This window comes from Miniopterus natalensis, chromosome 8 (assembly GCF_054644295.1).
Source record: "Miniopterus natalensis isolate mMinNat1 chromosome 8, mMinNat1.hap1, whole genome shotgun sequence".
NCBI classification, from domain to species: domain Eukaryota; kingdom Metazoa; phylum Chordata; class Mammalia; order Chiroptera; family Miniopteridae; genus Miniopterus; species Miniopterus natalensis.
In genome coordinates, this window is record NC_142088.1 from 30,694,396 (window position 1) to 30,714,112 (window position 19,717).

At 36.4% G+C, this 19,717-nt stretch overlaps 1 protein-coding gene across 1 annotated transcript in view; it reads right to left on the minus strand.

Moving 5' to 3' along the window:
• Positions 1-2,835: 2,835 nt before the first annotated feature.
• Positions 2,836-19,717, minus strand: part of COL3A1 (collagen type III alpha 1 chain) — a 40,421-nt gene continuing 23,539 nt past the window's right edge. The window contains exons 25-51 of the mRNA XM_016214109.2: positions 19,656-19,709; positions 19,507-19,560; positions 19,122-19,175; positions 18,498-18,551; positions 18,120-18,164; positions 17,468-17,566; positions 17,271-17,378; positions 16,615-16,668; positions 15,041-15,094; positions 14,896-14,949; positions 14,158-14,211; positions 13,222-13,329; positions 12,742-12,795; positions 12,411-12,464; positions 12,052-12,213; positions 11,826-11,933; positions 10,752-10,859; positions 10,033-10,086; positions 9,837-9,944; positions 9,300-9,353; positions 8,870-8,977; positions 8,521-8,574; positions 8,316-8,423; positions 7,035-7,329; positions 5,816-6,003; positions 5,054-5,296; positions 2,836-3,950 (exon numbers count right to left, since the gene is read on the minus strand). Coding sequence (XP_016069595.2) covers positions 3,804-3,950; positions 5,054-5,296; positions 5,816-6,003; positions 7,035-7,329; positions 8,316-8,423; positions 8,521-8,574; positions 8,870-8,977; positions 9,300-9,353; positions 9,837-9,944; positions 10,033-10,086; positions 10,752-10,859; positions 11,826-11,933; positions 12,052-12,213; positions 12,411-12,464; positions 12,742-12,795; positions 13,222-13,329; positions 14,158-14,211; positions 14,896-14,949; positions 15,041-15,094; positions 16,615-16,668; positions 17,271-17,378; positions 17,468-17,566; positions 18,120-18,164; positions 18,498-18,551; positions 19,122-19,175; positions 19,507-19,560; positions 19,656-19,709 — 2,637 coding nt within the window. The 3' untranslated portion in view covers positions 2,836-3,803. The remainder of the gene's footprint in view (positions 3,951-5,053; positions 5,297-5,815; positions 6,004-7,034; positions 7,330-8,315; positions 8,424-8,520; positions 8,575-8,869; positions 8,978-9,299; positions 9,354-9,836; positions 9,945-10,032; positions 10,087-10,751; positions 10,860-11,825; positions 11,934-12,051; positions 12,214-12,410; positions 12,465-12,741; positions 12,796-13,221; positions 13,330-14,157; positions 14,212-14,895; positions 14,950-15,040; positions 15,095-16,614; positions 16,669-17,270; positions 17,379-17,467; positions 17,567-18,119; positions 18,165-18,497; positions 18,552-19,121; positions 19,176-19,506; positions 19,561-19,655; positions 19,710-19,717) is intronic.

The window sequence follows — 19,717 nt, forward strand, 5'->3', positions numbered from 1 at the left end:
CACCGATGGTATTTCCAAGTTAGGTGTTTGCTGTTGATGTTGTTTCATGGGAGTTTTGTTTTTTGGGGTTTTTTCTGCTTGTTTTTTTACCATGCCACCCTGCTCTCTCTTACAGTTATTCTCACTTTGTTTCTGGTAGTCTAGAGATGCTCTTTGACCTCTGCTCATGAGAATTCTGTAATTTCCACTGAAACCAAGAAGCTTATTTCAGCCGGGTTCACTTCCATCTCCAGAGTAAAGACACACTTCGAGGAGGTTTCCAATGGTGTTGGCATGTATCTCACCATGTACTTCTGAGACCTCGGTGGTCCAGCATTAGAATACATAGTAAGAAGATGAGTAGCATGTCGCATATGATAAACCATTCCAACATTTCTATCTTCTTAAGCATTTAAATTATTTTCTCTACCCACCAGGAAGTTTGTGATGACTCAAATTCATTTAGTTTGGATTGCCTCTGAAGCCTGGTTCAGACGACCAACCATAATAATTATAGTCTTTCTAGAATTCTGTTACATGCACAAGTTGATAAGTTTGTCTAATATGAATTGCACAATTCTCATTGGTCTAGCATCTCAGAAGCCACTCCCACATATATTGCCCAGATTTTAAACAATGTAAATTAATTAAATCTTTCCATTCTTTTATGTGTAAGCAGGATATTGACCTTTAAATTGTTACCCTTATGAAGCATTCAGGGATCTGACTCTAGTTATATATTTGGAGACAATAAACAGTGATGAGAGTGAAGTATGAGGAGAGCTGGTCTTTTCTTGTAGGCATCTTTCATTTCAAGAAAGGGAGAAATATTACCAGGCAGGAAATAAGGGGGCTTATTTTAAATAGCTAGAGAAATTTAATATGGAACAGGAATGTTTGGAGAATGTTTCCATAAATTGAATCAAATATATGGGGTCTTGTTATTTCTCAATAGCAATCAAGCAGAGAATTTAGAAATTCATTTAGATTTAGGTTGAAGTTTTGTGTTCTGCAGAATTAAATTTATACTTTCTTTCCAGTTATCTCAAACCACTATAAAGAGATGAGTTTGAAAACTTTTAAGTATGTTCATGTTTTTTATTTTAGCTCAGTCAGAGAAAGACCATTGCTTTCTTCCTAAACCTTGAGCCAAGAGGTTAGGGCTTTAAACTTGTCATTCTTTCCTGTGCATAACCAGAAAAGGCAGCCATACCCACATGCAGTTCTACAATTTCTTATAAAATTTAAATATCCTGTTGTATATCAGAAACCACTCATTGTCTTAAACCTGGTCTTCAGTGTGCAAATCACCCAGGTGATCACAAATGATGAATTCTATGTCCATGGACTGCCAAATTCTCATTCTTGGATATAAGTTGGGTTTTCCTACCTTTACCCTTAACCAGTACAAATATTTGATTCCATAGTCTCTTTATTTTCCTGAACTTATGCTCACTATAATCACTGTTATTACCAATTATTGGCCTAGTCAGAATTCTTTGTTGCAAACAACCTAAAGCAACTTTGACTGATTTAAATACAAAAGTAATTTGTAGGTTCTAGCTGAACTTCAGAAAATTCAGAGAAAGTTAAAGAGCCCAGGTTCATAAAATGAACTGAAATGAGAGGAATGCTGATGTTCAGAGACATCTTCAAAATCATACTCAGAAGCAGCCTGCTGAAGCCATCCTAAAACTGAACACTGGATGCCATCTTGGGCACTATTGGCCAAGCTTCTTTAGAAATATGTCTGTTGCTGCTCTAACTACAACTTGACCACCACCCACATGGATTTTCTATTCTCCTTTCTTCTTTTTGTAGGTACACAGAATAATATACCGAGTATATTCACATCATAACCACTGGAACCTATGAATGTTATGTTACATGGCAAGGCAAGAAAGAATTAAACTTGCAGATAGAATTAAGGTTGCTAATTAGCTAACTTTGAGGTGAAGAGATTATCCTAAATTATTCAGTTGGGCCCAATGTAATTATAAGGGTCTCTATAAGTGAAAGAGGGAACAGGAGAGCCAATGTCAGTGTGATGCAATGTGAAAAAGCCTTGACCAAATATATCTGGCTTTGAAAATATCTAAAATTAGAACACCAAGTGACTTAACTTTATGACTCATAATGCAAATTGGTTTTCTGTCTCTCTGTCTCCATTTCTCTCTGTATGTATCTCTCAAATATTTATATAATAAATAATATATTTATTCAATATATAAAATATTTCTGGGAAGATGCAGGAGAAACTTTTAACATTTGTTGCCTCTAACATGGAGGATAACTCGACTAAGAGTTTTGACATTTGACTGATGACATTTTTATTTTTGAAAGTATTACTTTTATAAATCACATATAGTGAGCAATTTCAAACTATAGAGTCAAATGTGCAAGACCATACTATTTTTCTTTACAGTAACTAAAGGAATAAGAACTTGATAGTGGAGAAGGGGCTGGCTGAAGATGGCAATGAGGCTGTGTGTAAAGGTGGTAGAAAAAGCCTAGACTTGCAGTTATTCTTAATGTCTGTTTTACTGATCCTGCTTACATCCTTAAAAATTACCAGCTCCTTCCTTCCTGATTCCTTCCATTTTGGGGACAACTTGATTTACTATATTACTATTTCTGGGTTTTGACTCAGAGGGGTTCCACTAAATATGATCTAAATATCTGCAATATTCCCCACTGGGCATTCTCTTTGTTCTGAATATAGGTTATAATAACATAATTCTGAAAGTCATTGCATTTGTAAGCTAGAGAGTTAGAGTTCAGTATTCTTTTTTTCAAGAAAATCACTAGTGTAAACATGTATTTGTTATATCTATGAAAATTAACAAAAACCAGAAATGTTTCATGATGATATTTTATTATGGGTGTCTGTAGGAAAAAAAGATCAACAACCACATACAAGCTTACAAAGTTAAATTTCAACACATTCCCTGTGCTGCTATGACAAATCAGCCCCATAGTTTGTTTTTTGTTGTTGACTTTTACACGACAAAGGGACAGAATCCTTCCTCTAAAGTGACATGCCAATGAATCTTTTTGACAGGAGATATGTACAGATGGTGTGCACTTGGTGTTTTGAATGAAAGGCAACAGTTCTGCCCTAAAGTTTTAAAAGTGAAAGTATATTAGCACCATAACATGTATCTTTAAAGTCTTCCCAAATATTGGTCTTGATAATTTTAGCAATGACAAGAAAAGAGAAAAGCACCTTTAAAAGCAGTTGATATCCAAAATTAAAATAATTGTGCATTTAAAAATATTTTTAAAAATTCTTTCACTACATTCTACTTTTTAAAAACAAATATTTTAGGAAATAAATCAATGAAATTCATAAGTTTTATCAATTTACACAATTTTTTTCATCTTCTGGGACTTAGAGAATTCATGTGTTTCTGACCAGGTTGAGGTAGTTGAAACAGGGAGGTCTTTTCAAATTTCATGTTTGACTATTTCAGAAAGAAATGTTATCTTTTAATGGCAAGCATAGTCATTGCTTTACAAGTGGGCTAGGATTCAAAGAAGTAACTCAGTGTAATTGTAAGAGTGTTGAAGTTTATTTATTATAGCACCATTGAGACATTTTGAAATTGAAACTTTTAAAAAAATAAAACAGAAAGCATTTGAACTGTATTTGGTGAAACAGGAAAAAAAAGTGTCCTTTTTTTGTCAAATTATACTTTTTCCAAAAATTTTGGAAATAAATAACTGGAATTTAGTTGGTCACTTGTACTGGTTGACAAGATTAGAACAAGAGGAACACATATGGAGTGTGAAATTTTTTGCTGGGATTTTAGATAGAGTTTGGTTTATAAAAAGCAAACAGGGCCAATGTCCACACCGAATTCTTGATCAGGACCACCAACATCATAGGGTGCAATATCCACAATAGGTAGTCTCACAGCCTTACGTGTTCGATATTCGAAGACTGTTTTGCCCCATTCCCCAGTGTGTTTCTGTCAAAAAGAGCAAAAAAATGTAAGTGATCATGACATTGCAATTACATTCATATGCTGCTTAATGAAGGGGATACCTTCTAAGAAGTGCATCATTAGGCAATTTTATTGTGTGAACATCATAGAGCACACTTACACAAACCTAGATGGTATAGCCTACTACCAACCGAGGCTAGATGATATAGTCTATTGCTCCTACGCTAACAGCCTGTACAACATGTTACGGTACAAAAAAACATAAAATTCAATCAAGCACAAGAGAAAATGATGCAACCAAGAGATGTGGTAAACGTGAGATGTATGATAGCTTCCGTATCACTAGGTGTTAGGAACTATGGGGACACCGCTGTACATGCAGTCCCTTGTTGACCCAGATGTCATTATGTGGTGCATGTCTGTGCTTAGACACTTGCTGTGATGGACAAAGATTTTTAAAAATTTGCTTGAAGGGAGTTGTCAACTTGCCGTGTTATCTTCCATACACATGAAATCTGCTCCACTTCAAAGCCATATCCTCCCAGGTGCTAACCCATATTGTTTACAAAAAGCCCTGTAGGTCTTCAGAGGAAACCCAGCAGGGAGATTGCCATAGCCCAGTTCATTCACAGAAGCCTTGGCTCTGGTCATTGCTAACAAGTATATAGCTCATTTAAGAAACAGAAGAAGGTCTTTCCCAATGAAATTTGCTAATGTTAAAAGTAAATTCTCCCTCTATTCATAAACGAAAATAACAAATAATAGATTTAAAGTTAACCTTTAAAATTAAAACAAAAGCAGAGATTTTAGACTGTTGTTCATATGATGGTAATTATACAGAATGTATAGTAGCCATCCAGATTATCTGGTAAAGTTTATATTATGGATTTAAGTTTCAATTGCTTTCATTTCAACTGCTTTTTACCTGGTGGTTGAGAAGTTATATTCATTTTTTGTGTGGTATTTAACATTTCCTGCAATGAATCAGTAGATTCTATATAACTCACACCAAATGCCTTCATTTGTTCACACCCATTATTTCTATGTCTTTTCTAAATAGTTAGTGTGATTAAACTAGCAATGCTGAGCTCCTTGTGACCCATGTTTATAAAAATGTTATTACTTACAGTGCAACCATCCTCCAGAACTGTGTATGTGAATTTGCTATTTCCTTCAGCCTTGAATTCGCCTTCATTTGAGCCCATGAGCCTTAGGGCTTTCTTTACATTACCACTGGCATGATCCATGTATGCAATGCTATTCTTGCAGTGATACGTGATGTTCTGGGAAGCCCGGCTGGAGAGAAGTCGGAGGAATGCCAGCTGGACATCGAGGACATCTTCAGGAAGTTCAAGATTGCCATAGCTAAACTGTAATGGGGACAAATAAAACTGATCAAACATTTGCTTTGCAACTGTATGTAAGAGATTCATGCAGTATAGTTTGGTCACTATAATGTAGGTTTTTCATATATTTTATTATGAATATTTTATATATGAATGTGTTATTAAAGTATAGTTGACATACCATATTCTATTAGTTTCAGATGTAACATTTGAATTCTACATTTATATACCTTACAGTGTGATCACCATGATGTCTATTAACAATCTGCCACTGTATGAACATGTGCTTATTGCATGTATAACACAAAATATTAGAGTAAAATAGGTCTTGAGAATTGAAAGAAAGGTGGTTGCATACTTCATTCTAGTTTAGCTTTAAGAGAGAAGTTATAAAAGTTTTAGAAGTAGCCATCTGAATATATAAAATCATTTGGGCTCTCCTATTTATTAACTCTGCTTTGTGAAGAACAAACATCAGGAACCAAGAAAATCAGATATGTAAGGGTGACTTAGTTGAGGAAAAAATGGTATAGCCTTTTTTACCTGAAAACCACCATCCATGGTTTCTCCAAACCAAACATGTTTCTTCTCAGCACCAGAATCTGTCCACCAGTGTTTACGTGGAACACTCAAAGGACTAGCATTTATGCATGTTTCCCCAGTTTCCATATTACAAAATACTTTAATAGCATCCATCTTGCAACCTTGGTTAGGATCAACCCAATATTCTCCTGAATAGTCACAAAAAAAGGACAATAGAAATTGGTTATAAAATCCAGTAATAAAATTTGGACCAGAATGATTTTGTTTGTTTGCCTGGTAAGACATTCATAATATTGACTACTGATGTATTTGTATTTTCTGAATTTGTATTATATAGTATAGCATAACAGAGAAACTTTTAGACTGAAATTATTGAAGTAAACGAGTTAGCTATAACAATTAGAAACCAATGAAGTAAAAAATAGCATTTGTTACTGACCATTAAGCCAAGACCGTTTGACTAGTGTATTGTATTTACTGAAATCTCTCTTTTTAAAAGATAGCTACCTATTTAATGTGGTTTTGCTGACTGTAAGCTCTTTGTCTAATCTAGATTTATGCCAATAAATCTAAACCAAGAAGTCCCCATGGTTGATAACTGTCCTCTATTTTAAGTAATTTCCATAAATGACTCCAAGAAATTATCCATGTCAAGATATTTAACAGCTTGAAATAATTTTGCCTTTCAGAAAGAATTAACCCAATATATGCAAAATCTTACACTATAATAATATTAAACTCCATATAATTCTCTGGAATTTTTTGCTTAATTATTTTATAATTTGAAAAAAATAATAATTTGATTTATTACAAAAATTAAATTGCATTATTTCAACAATTAGATTGAAAACTTTGTCTGCATCAAATTACGTCCTGAGAACACAGTGATAAACATTGCTTTATCACTCAAATAAATTTGTGATAATATGCAGAAACATACCAAACTATGATTTGTATTAAAATTTCTAAAAAACTGTCTAAATTGTCCTACATTTGGAATATTTTGGAGTTATTCATGTTACACTTTAAGTACATTTGCAAAGTTCTTGTTTTCTTCTCACAGTATCAATAGTTTCCATTCTAATAGCATTCTTTAGGTACTATTTATGCTATAAAATATTTTCTCTTCACAGTAAAATTTTCCTCATTCCTAAATTCTAATATAAGCAGCTTTCTCTGTAGTCCCGTTGCCATGAGTCTGAAAGAGTCCTCAACATACCACTCTTGAGTTCAGGATGGCAGAATTTCAGGTCTCGGCAGTTCCGAGCAGGGTTTTTACGAGAACCATCAGGACTAATGAGGCTTTCTACTTGTCCACTGACTGATTTGAGTGAAGTCATAATCTCTTCAGTGTTGATTTTGAAATCCATTGGCTCATCTCCATAATATGGGGAAAAACCACCAGCTTTTTCACCTCCAACGCCAGAGATGGCAGCAGCCCCGCCACCACAGCATGGGCCAGGGGCACCAGGAGGTCCAGGAGGGCCTGGTTGTCCTGGGTGGCCTGGGGACCCCTGGGGAGGGTAAGAATATACATCATTGAGGTGTACTTGCTTGGTCTCCACTGAAAGAATATGTTGGTAGCCGAGAAAATATATTAAAGACAATACCTTGTGATATCATAATTATTTTAATAAAGGACTGAATTGTTTTGTGATCAAATGGTAACAAATTTATGATGACTACAATTCGTTATCATGAAATTGATTGTTTTGTAAGAATCAGTGGTGTTGGAGCACATATTTTACTCACCATGCTTCCTTCTGTATAAATGATGTAAGCAATTCTAATGGTGACATGACATCTCCTGTGTCATGTCAGCATTAGAATTCTGATCCCAGATTTGTCATTAACTTTGTGTTTTGGGGCTGATCACTTATTTGTTTTTTAATTGCCATGTGTGTAACTTGTGGTGGTAATAGTTTTTATTCTGTTGACCCCAAAGATGTAGGATTGAAAGGTATTAGGAATGAAGGTATTCGTAGCAAAAAAGAAATCATGGCAGCTATCTGAGAAGTAGAATGTACTACATAGAAGGGTAGGCAAAAGTAGGTTTATAGTTGTGAGCACACAACACATAGAGTTAATAAAACTATTGCAATAATCATAACCAGCATTTCTTTTTCCGTACAAACAACTGTAAACCTACTTTTACCCACCCCTGTATTTGCAAATCATTACGTTTATCATAGTTGTGAGACTCTAGTGTGAGATCAACACTGTCAGGGCTTGTTTGGTTAAATGGGCTTATGTCTTTGTTTTGATGTGACTGTTTTCCGATCGAACTGTAAAAAAGGTTTTTTGTCTCATTGCTGTTGTGCGACAGAGAAAGTCTTAATGTGGTGGAGAATTTCTCAAAGTCATTGTTCTTTTTCTAAATCAAGTTGGGTGACTGCACTATGTTTAACTCGCTATCTCAGTTTTAGAATATTGTGAAGTGTCTCTGAAAATGTGAAGATTTTAGCAAATTAAATACATATATTTATAAATGATGTTTTACCTCAGATCCTCTTTCACCTCTGTTCCCTCGAGGCCCCGGTGGTCCAATTGGGCCTGGATGTCCACTGGTTCCATCTTTGCCAGGGGGCCCACTAGGCCCAACAGGTCCCTAAAACATTATCATGATATCACAATGCTAGAATACCTTCTTTCAATGCAAACAGTGAAAAAATATAGACCTTTTAGTATCTTTCTGTGGTACTTACTCTGGGGCCTGCAGGTCCTGGACTCCCAACTGCACCTTGGTGACCAGCGGGACCCTAAAAGGAAAGGAAGGGTGAATGTGAGTGAAGGCTGTGAAAAGGTTAGGCAACTTTACCTCCAGATCAGACCAAGGGACATGGGGATCATGATAAAATAAAATTTCTTTTTCCTTCAATCTCCCCATTGTCTCACGCCAACCACTATTTCAAATAAGTCCTCAAATCCATTTCTCATCTCTTTTAGCATATACTTTTAGAAATGAACATTTTCTACTATCAGTGTCTAAAATGTGCCTATCTTATCATTTAAAAGGCATTGAAGGGGATTTTCTAACAAAATGGATACACTTACTGGAGAACCTGGGGCACCTGGGCTGCCAGGGAACCCTCGATGTCCTTTGATGCCCGTAGAACCCCGTTCGCCTGTTTCACCTTTGTCACCACGTGGGCCTTGGGGACCCTTCACAAAAACATATTTCAAATTAAGGTTATATCCACACATACTCACTGTAAAAACAAAAGTAGTTTATACCAATTAAGCCCATTTTCTGACATTCTCTTAGTTAGAAGTCCCATTAGCAGACTGATGAAACCCCAATAATTGATGTGTATATACTTGGCCCCAAGGAACTGTTGGGTCATGAATTGCTTTCTATATTATTGAAGGAAAGTTTAAATTCTGTTCCATAGTTATGTATTTTGTTATCCCCTTTCCCTTGAGCATGCCAGAAAACAGAACATTTCCTACACTGTAGAATGAGTTAAAAAAGAAAATGACTTACAGCAGGACCTCGGGCACCAGCAGGACCTGGAGCGCCAGTAGGACCAGCAGGGCCCTAAAATAAAAATAAACAAACGTACAAGGAATTGTTTATTAATATAGTTTTGTTTGATTTAAAAGTTAATGATTTCATTGTGAGGGAATAATAGTATGCTTACTACTATCCTACTATTATTGAAAATATCATTTTTCTCTTTCAATGTCCTTTCCTTGCTTAGATCTTTATGGGGAGGGCAGTCTAAACAGACAAGCTGAGAAAGTCCTATGAATTCAGCCTTACATTTATCTGATAAATATATACTTGGTCTGATTAATACCATTTTGAATTTTAGTAATGAATTTTTCATTGACTACTGCCAGAAACTTCCCACATAACTTTATTACCTCAGTTGCCTACTAAATCACTAGCATAAAAACTGTAGAACAAGGGATAGTAGATCTTTTGGTTGGCAGTTATAACATTCTATCTTCTACTCACTAATCTCTTTATTAGGAAAATAGACACACGTAAAGAAATATGGTGCTTATTAGAACTCACAGATTCTCCTCTATCACCACTCTTTCCAGCTGGACCAACAGGACCAGGTGGGCCTGGATGTCCAGGAGCACCAGGGGCACCGGGAGAGCCATTTTCACCACGATCGCCCTGTGTGACAATTCACAGATCCAAAATAAATATGGTCAGCAGCTATTGTTTTAACTGCATAAGCCTACTGTACATGTGTTTGTTATACCTTGGTACCAGGAGTTCCATCACGGCCTGGCAGACCATCTGATCCAGGGTTTCCCTGATTAAATTAAAATAAAAAGAGAGAAATAAAATCAATACCTTTGGAACCATTCAAATACCATTTAAGTTATGCTTTCTCAGTGGGAACAATATCAACCTAAAGAGTGTAAGAATTGGTTCTTGGGAGTAAAAAATCTTAGCTATTACAATGGGTGTGGCTCTTCAAAGGCTTACAATGCCTAAATGTAATCTATCTGTGGTACTAACATTTCATGGGGTAAAACAGGGAGAAATGATTAGGGGGGAAATGTCTAAAAGGAACCGTTAAGAGAAAGATAAATAAAAATGTGACAACAGTAATTTGAACTGATAATAGAAATCTATAATTTAAGGAAAGACTAATCACAGATAACATGTAGTAGGTTTGGAACTAGAAGGAAAGTTGTAACTTAAGGGTCTCCCTGCCCCAATCTTGTTTCTTTCTTTACCTAGAGTTCATATTTTCCTTTATGAATTATCATTCATTGGGTAATATTAATGAACATGTACATTTAAGTCTATTCGAAGGTGTAATAGAAAGAATATCTGATATTAGAAAAGAGAGAACTTAGGTATGTAGCAATATTTACACTCTTAACCATCAAGGCCCAATTTGACCCTTGCTTAAATAAGATATCAAATACTCCCTGGCTGATCGGATATTTCCTAAGAACTAGTACTTACATCTCTTCCAGGTTCACCAGCTGTACCGGCCAGACCAGGAAGACCTTGAGGTCCGGGAGGGCCACGTTCTCCATTATGGCCACTAGGTCCTGGTTTCCCTGCTTCACCCTGTGTAAAAAATAAAAGACATTCTTTTAAACTAGAGAAATAAATTAATATAATGTTATCAGATGTTTTTATTTCCCAGGAAAAAAACACCTTGTTTAAATCAATTTGTATTCAATTTGTTCCTAAGACTGTCTCCACCACAGGGGCAAGGCTTTGGAGAAGCAAACTTGTGTTTTCTAACTTTTCCAGTGACTCTGGATACTGAAGGGCTGAGTAGTTACATTGATTACCATATTCAGAATACATTCTAATATGAGATGCGTAAATAGACATGACCACTATAAGAAAAAAATAATGATGAACCATCATGAAACTATAGGCTTACAGTGCCCATTACAATTAGGTTACATAGAACTTTTGGCTCTACCTAAAGAATGTACACTTACTAGATTTGTTCATATAAGTTGAATACACTCAAATGTTGTATTGTATCTTCATTACAATATTACATGACATTTAAGTTTAAAGAGGGGCTTGATGTATCGAAATATGAGCCTTAATGAAACAAAATGTTATTGCCCCATTTGCTAAATGAATATTTAAGATGCTAACTAGTAGGATGTTAAAGTAATATTAGTGAAAGCAAATCAGGAGGGCAAAATGAATTGAGTTGATGAATAATTGCTATCCATGAAATGTCTATAAGCTGACATCATTTCCCCCTTTAAGAGTCTCAGTCAACAAACTAAAGAATGCTCACAAATTTCCCAGGAGAGGCATTTGAGATGGCAAGATATTTTCCTGTGATATCAGTTTATTTGTGCTCATGTTCAAGGCTGGCCTACAATGTGCATTGTTTTTGTGCTCTGGAAACTCTTAACATGCACACTTCCCCAAAATGTGAAAATGTCAAGAATTTTCACCTATTACAGAAAAACTTGCTCATTATGTACTTGCTACGGCTAAGTGATCTCCCAAGGCTATCAAAAGGAACAAGGTCAGTGATACAAAGGCAGCTCTACTTACCTTAATGCCTTGTGGGCCAGGACTCCCTCTAGCACCTGGCATCCCTGGTGGTCCTGCCAGACCCCGTGCTCCAGTAATCCCTGTAATTCCAAGTGGACCTGGAGCTCCCTGTTGTGACAGATAATGAAACCTTAGTTTTTCTTTATGTGAGCATGTTTTCTTCTACTGAATTTGTGATTAAAAATAAAATGGTATTGTCAATTATTAGAGCGATGAATTTACTCACCGGAGGGCCCTGGGAACCAGGTGATCCTTTCTCACCTGGTGGGCCAGCATCACCTTTTGGTCCAGAAATCCCAGGGCTGCCAGGACTACCATTGCTACCAGGAGGACCTGGGGGTCCATCCTTGCCTGGAGTACCACTGGGGCCTGGGGGGCCTGGGTTACCCTACAAAAAAAAATGTTTGAAATGTGAGTATTTTATAATGAAAAAATTAAATATTTCTTCCCTCTTTCACCTGTATTCAAATAATTTTATATAGGATTTAATACAAAGAAATGCAGCAATAGGTAGTTTCTCATCTTATGCATATATGAATGTTCTTTATGGAAGGTGGTGAAAAAAACCCTTTAAAAAGCACTTACATTGCTACCAGGAGGACCAGGAAGACCACGACCACCTGGGAAGCCAGCAGCACCCTGTGAAATGATAACGTATTTTAGAATATCAAAAGTTAAATAGAACAATTAGTTAACCACTGTAAACAAATATAAAGTACACAACCTGTGATAGGCTCTACTTTCTACTCTGACTCACTTATGATTTGTTTTTAATCTTGGAATTTACATATAACTCACATATGAGTAAGTGATTATAATTTTTGTACTCTAGGGATCTAGTGTTATCAAAGCAGTTTTTATACAGATGGATATTAATTAATGCTTTTCAATAATAGTTAAGAGGATCAGTACTTACAGGACCGCCAGGACTGCCACGTTCACCTTTGGCACCTTGGGGACCAGGGGGACCCTATATGGAATGAAGTGAAAATGATTTGTAAGAATAGCACCAAAATTAAATTTTTGGCAAAGCATTAAGCCTTTGCCAAATAGTGACTCTACTATAGTCATTTTGCAACATACACATATATCAAATCATTCTGTTGTGTACCTTAAACTTAATGTTATGTGTCAATTTTATCTCAATAAAACTAGAAAAAACCCTACAACAGAAGTGAGAACTTCTACTAAACTAACCCCCCAAGAAACAAAAGAGAGTAACTCTAGGAAGAGTTAATTGACATATTTAGACGGCTAGAGCCAAGCTTCCAGCTCGAACCGTGTTCCTATGAAGATTGTACTTCTCACTGCGACAGGCTGTCTCAGTCTGACGTATTAAATTATCGCTAAACCAAGAGCTTTCCATCAGAAGCTTTAGAGAAAGAGAGAAACTTACAGCAGGCCCAGCGCCTCCGGGGGGCCCGGCGAGCCCAGGGGGGCCTCCTTCGCCTCTCTCCCCGGGAGCGCCCCTTTCTCCCTTAGCACCAGGCTCTCCGTTCTGCCCCTGCATCCAGAAACAACCGCCTGTGAGCTCACACCGGCACGGCGCTCGGCCTGTCATGACTTACACTCAGAAACAGAATTATTCTGGGGGAGGGATGTGGAAATAAAATCACAAAAGAGGGCTCTCAGGAGACATGGTGAAAGAGAGTCGATCAAAATATTTTCCTGCCAAGAGAATATTATCAAGAAAACACTAAGATGGACATCATTTGTCATAGGGCAGAAAGTCTCCCAGGGGACAGAGCATCTGAAAGTGAGGACCAGGAATATCATTTAAGGAAGACGGGGCTTGGAGCTCATTTGAAATGGTGTCATCCAGCAACGAAGGAACTTCTCAAATCTCAGAGAGCTCGAGATGTAGGGCATTACGTGAGCCTCATTAACCTGGCATAAAGGCAGGGCAAGTATTTTTAGCTCCGTCTTTTAAAGAGTAAGAAGAGAGATAAAATAAAAAAGGGGGAGGAGCTAAAATAACCCCATAAGGAATAAGTGGCTGAGGCGGGACTATATCCAGACTTAATTTATACTTCTGCCATTTTTCAGCAAGAGAGTGATTCTGGGCTGTGTGACATGTAATTTTTTTAAATTACAGTTTACATTTAATATCATTTTGTTTTAGTTTCAGGTGTACAGCATAGCAGCTAGATACCCATATACTTTACAGTGTTGCCCCCAATATTTCAAGTACCCACCTGGCACCAAACATAGTTGTTGCAATATCATTGACTACTTTCCCTATGCTGTACTTCACATCCCAGGGACTATTTGGGGACTACCTGTTTGTAGTTCTTAGCCCCTTCACCTTTTTTCACCTAATGTTCATACTTACAGGAGCACCAGGGAAGCCAGCAGGTCCTGGAGGCCCATTTTCACCCCTCTCACCCTGAAGGGAAAGATATCCTCATTAGCCACAAGGATGACATCTTCCCACAAGGACCACACATCATGCTCGATATCACCTTTCCTTTTTATAGGAAGGGAGTGTGCAAAGGTAAGTAACATGGTTTACCATCCGAAGGCTTTTGAATTTCTGAACAAAATTAGCAAACACCCCCAGAACCATTGATTCCTTCTGCCTCTGACTGTGAAATTATTTGCAAGACTAATAACTTGACAGTTCTGATGTATTGAACACATTTAATTGTATAACTTCAAAATAATTAAGAATTTAAAAATATGGTAAATGGGTTGAGGAATCAATAAATCAATAATTAATTAAAAACATTTACTATACATCTCTCTTGAGTCGCAAACCCTGAAGAGAACTTTAGAGCTAGAAGGAGCCTCAGGCAAAGATTCTATAGGTTTAGGAAACACTTCTTTACCCATGTATATTACTTGTGCAATTTTTATATTTTTCCAAAATTATATAATAAAGAAGGCATGATTTAAAATTGTCTCTTGTGAATTTTGGATTTGAGAACTTTAGCTTTTCTTGCATGTTGTATGACTTCTAAAGATAGTATCCACCGTTGAGGCTCCAGGCTTCTAGGTAGAGTTGTTAAATATAAGTAGTTGTTGCCTGTGTGGGGTTAAAAAATATGTTGAAAACGTCTTTAACACTTACAGGGCCACCACGAGGACCAGCTATGCCTGGAGGCCCAGGGGCACCACCTTCACCCTTTAAAAAGAGAAAAGAAAAATAATATTCTCATCATCCAAAAAGGCAAAGAGATTTTGTTTGTTTGTTCCTAAATAGTTTTAAGTGTTACCTTATCTCCAGGCTGACCAGCTGGGCCAGGGGGACCAATGGGACCAGTAGGACCCTAAAGGAGATAGAAATATATTTTTAATTTTGAAGATAAAAAGCATAATTTTTTCTATTAATCAAACAGAGAGCATATAGACATATTATTCAGCCAATAAAGTAGATAATATGATTCTTTTATGGCTTGAATGATATTCTCTTCAGTGCATAAATGCTTTAGAGCTTGGTAAATATAAGATTCTATAGAATGACTCTAAAGGACTGCAAGATTCAGTGGAAATTTACTGATTCATTTTTCTTTCTAATGAAGTAGGTAAATAAGAAGTGATGTAAGATCTTACAGTCATAACTTAAAAATTAAAATACATTGCCTTATCCCACTGCTTAATAATTCAAAATGTCACTTGACTACTCAAAATGCCATTACACATATAAAGTTTTCAAACTGACATTTTCAAATACTAAAGTTTTATTTATTTACATAAATAAAATATTAGGTTTTAAAAAAATAGATTATGGCTTATGCATCTAGTCTGTCAAATGTGAAGTATTTATGAATTTTTAAGGCAACTACAGTAAATATAATATCTATATAACAACTTAGTTTTCATGTTTAGCATGTTTATTATGCAGATTCAACTAAGTCTAGAAGATGTTTGCTAATGTGAATAGAATTGATTATAATGCTTTTTTCCCCTAACATTTATTTTGAATTAGTTATAGATTCACAGAAGGTAGCAAAGAAACATACAGGAAAATCCTGTACACCCTTCTCCCAACTTCCCACAATGCTACACCTTACACAACTGTTGTATAATATTAAAACCAAGGAATTGACACTGGTACAACCCATAGAGCTTACTCAGTTTTCTCCAGTTACACATGCACTCATTTGTGTGTGTATGTAGCTCTATATAATTTTTATACATGCAGCCTTGCATAATCTCCACCATAATCAAGATATTCAAGTGATACAATCACCATAAGACTCCCTCCTGTCACCTCGCTATAACTATAGCCATCTCCTCTCCCCCATTCCTCACTCGTGGCAACCATAAATCTGTCCTACATCTATCTCTATGCTATGTTATTTCACAATGTGACATGAATGGAATCATGCAGTATCTTTTTCACTTAAGTTTTCTTCACCCAGCATCATGCCCCTGAGGTCTGTATGAATTGTTGAGGGTATCGGTTGTTCATTGCTTTTTATTGCTAAGTAGTATGCCATGATATGACTTTACCACAAAATCACAATGTTTTTCTAAATCGAAAAGTTCCTTCATGAGCAGTATTGATTATCATGGATTTTAGTGACTCATTATGACTTTAGCTTGTAACTTTTATCATACTTTTGGAATTTTTCCATTCTCAGGTCACGGTTGAATTGTCAGGTAGTGAGAGATATAAATCAGGAATTTTAAGTATCAAGTCATTTGGGTCTTCTTAATGGCCAGAAGGTAGCAAAGTGTTCTAACTTATCGTGAACAGTTTTGGGAACAGACAGAAATTGAGATGAGAGGACTATTGTCTATCACATACCGATAAGAACTGTTTCTCCCCTAAATGAGTACTCACCCTTGGACCATCTTTCCCTGGAGCACCATCAGCACCTGCACTGCCTGGTTCACCCTGTCAAATAAAAGCCAATGTCGTCAGCTTAGAAGTATCCTCGATGGAAATCTGCCAAGAAGAGGAGCAACCTACAAGATTTACTGTGATGGGGGTGCGTGGAAGGGGTGTGGGGAGGAGGGGGTTAATGGGGGGGGGAAAGGGGATATCTGTAATACTTTCAACAATAAAGATACATTTAAAAAGATAAAAATTGGCCCAGCCGGGTGTGGCTCAGCGGTTGAGCATCTACCTGGGATCCAGGCGATCGGGGTTCGATTCCCGGTCAGGGCACATGCCCGGTTGCGGGCTCGATCAATGACTTTCTCATCATTGATGTTTCTACCTCTCTCTCTCCCTCTCCTTTCCTCTCTCTGAGATCAATAAAGATATATTAAAATAAATAAATAAAAATAAAAAGATAAAAATGGACTTTATATAATTTTTTAAAAGATTGAGATATTTATCAGGAGTTCTGATTAATAGTTGCTCAAGGAATACATCACAATTTTACTAACTATAAAATAACATTAATTTGGAAAATAGATTGCTTTTCAGCAACAGTATTTTCCTTTTACCTACAGCCTGTTTTCTTACATAATTAACAAAAGATAGGTCAGTACCTTGTCACCCTTTGGGCCGGCGCTCCCGACGCCTCCTCTTTCTCCAGGCATCCCTTGCAGACCAGGAGCACCAGCAGTACCAGGTGGTCCAGGGGGACCTGCAGGGCCCTGAAATTAAGGGAGAAATAGTAGGTCACAAGCAGGAAATGTAATGCATTTTGTAAAATCTGAGTGAACTGAATTATGTGGCATTTTACCTTTCCTCCTTCGGGACCAGGGGGGCCAGGTCCACCTCTAATTCCTGGGGGACCTGCTGCTCCAGGAGGTCCACGTTCACCAGGGGCACCAGCATCACCCTGTAGAAGGAAAATGTAATATTCCTGTTAGAAAACCCAATGTTAAAAATAAATCCCAAACACCCTAAATTGTATTATTTTGATGCAGACCAGTAGGTTCTTAACACATATTTACGAACAATATGGAGATTTTTATAAAAGCTATTTGATCGCCTGAGTGGGAGCCGAAAACTTAAAGTTAGTCTAACCAAGGAAACCTTGACACCTTATTTGATAAATTAGTGTTGAAACTATTATAATAATTTTACTCATAAGAGAAAAATTTTAAAGTTCTACAAAAACAGGTTTTAAAAAATACATATAGAATCAATGCACTGGGGAGATTTTTCTTTTGAAATTTCAGGTGGGTAGTTGATTCTATAGTGTTTATTAATATCAGAGAACTTGATTTTCCACATGCAGCTAATATATTTGAAATGTCTTGAGTTACCCTAAGTGTATTCACTAAACATTTACAATGTTGTGCTTCTTAAAAAGTGTATTTTGATATATTATACTAATCAATTGCTCTGTAACACACTCTAAAAGTTAGAAAAGAAATTGAAATATTTACCTTGCCTCCTGGAGCTCCAGGCGCACCGGCCTCACCCTTTGGACCCTAGGAGATTGACATTCTATAATTAGGCCTACATCAGAATGCATGCTATATAAATATAAGCAAGATACACATATGACTTGTTTTCATAGTGTACAATTTATCAGATCTTGAGTTATGCACTCTTTCTTTAGTTCCTTGTATTTTATGGTCAAATTCAAACAGTGTAATAGTTCTTCTTGAATAATTTTTCTTTGTTTTGTTAATGAATATTCAGAAGCTAAATGTTAAAACTCAGACAACATGGCATGAGAAAATGCAAAATTTAATAATTAATAAATAATTACAACGAATTCTTTTGGTTTCTGAGTTTTGATGCAATGACACGCCACTTACTGGTTCACCAGGTTTTCCATTTTCTCCTGATGGACCACCAACTCCAGGTATGCCCTAGAAGGAATCATATTTGTATTGTGTAATCACGTCAAACATTGCTTACTAAAAAGCTTTCATGCGTGTGTTTCTGCAAAGTATTAAAAAATGGTTTCAGTGGTCTTTATAGAGGTAAAGGAAATTGTGGCTCTCAAAATCCAATGACAGAGATGTGATAACCATGTCTTCCAAACCAGTGTTCATCTTCTTCTATTCTTTCTGCTGAAGTTTATAAAAATGAATTGATGATCATGGTGAGATGGATTTAGCTATATAAATTTAAATTCTAATAAAAATAAGCATAAAAATATAGAATTACATGAACTTAATTAGGTTTAAATTATTAATATTAAAAATTATTAATACTCATTCTGAAATATATGTTGAAATTATAGAAATTATTCCTGTCTATTCAAACTGTCTATCATTTTATTGCAAGGTAGAAGACAGACCTGCAAATTTTAAGCTTAAAATAAATTGTGATCTTTATCATCACACAAAAATTAATAAATATAGCCATCAAAGGGAAGTTCTTAATTGTCTGGTAAAAGCAGGTGCTCAATGACAATTTAAATAACAAATTCTTACTTGTAATCCTTGTGGACCAGGGGGTCCTGCATCTCCTTTTTCACCACCTGGCCCCTAGGTAAAAACAGGTAATGAGATCCTCCATTATAAAATACCTTTAGCTCACACAATTTTCATTTCAGCAAGCTGATGGCTTAATTTAAAAATTATTAATGTGAAAGGAGGGTAGAGTCTGGCCTGTGGAAGTGAGGCAAGAGAGACATCTATAATATAAATTTTACTCAATGTCAGCATTTAACTAGTTAACTAAATAAGCAACATAATAATTGCTTTGATGAATTATTATGATATAGTGTCAGAGATTATGTAATTCCCAAAGTTTTCCCTCTGTTCTTCTCCCTCTCTCCCACCCACTTCCACCTGCAATTTATGTGAGTAAATTTACCGTAGGTCCAGGGGGACCAGGAGGTCCAGTTTCACCATTCTTCCCAGCAGGACCCTAAAACAAAAAGCAGTTAGAGAAGCAGAGAGGTCATAGAGCTGGAGATAAATGCCTGTATATAAGGGTAGGAAGAAGTGATGAAAGCTACATACCGGAGGGCCAGGACCTCCAGGGCCTCCTCGCTCTCCATTTTTGCCAGGAGCACCCTAAAGAA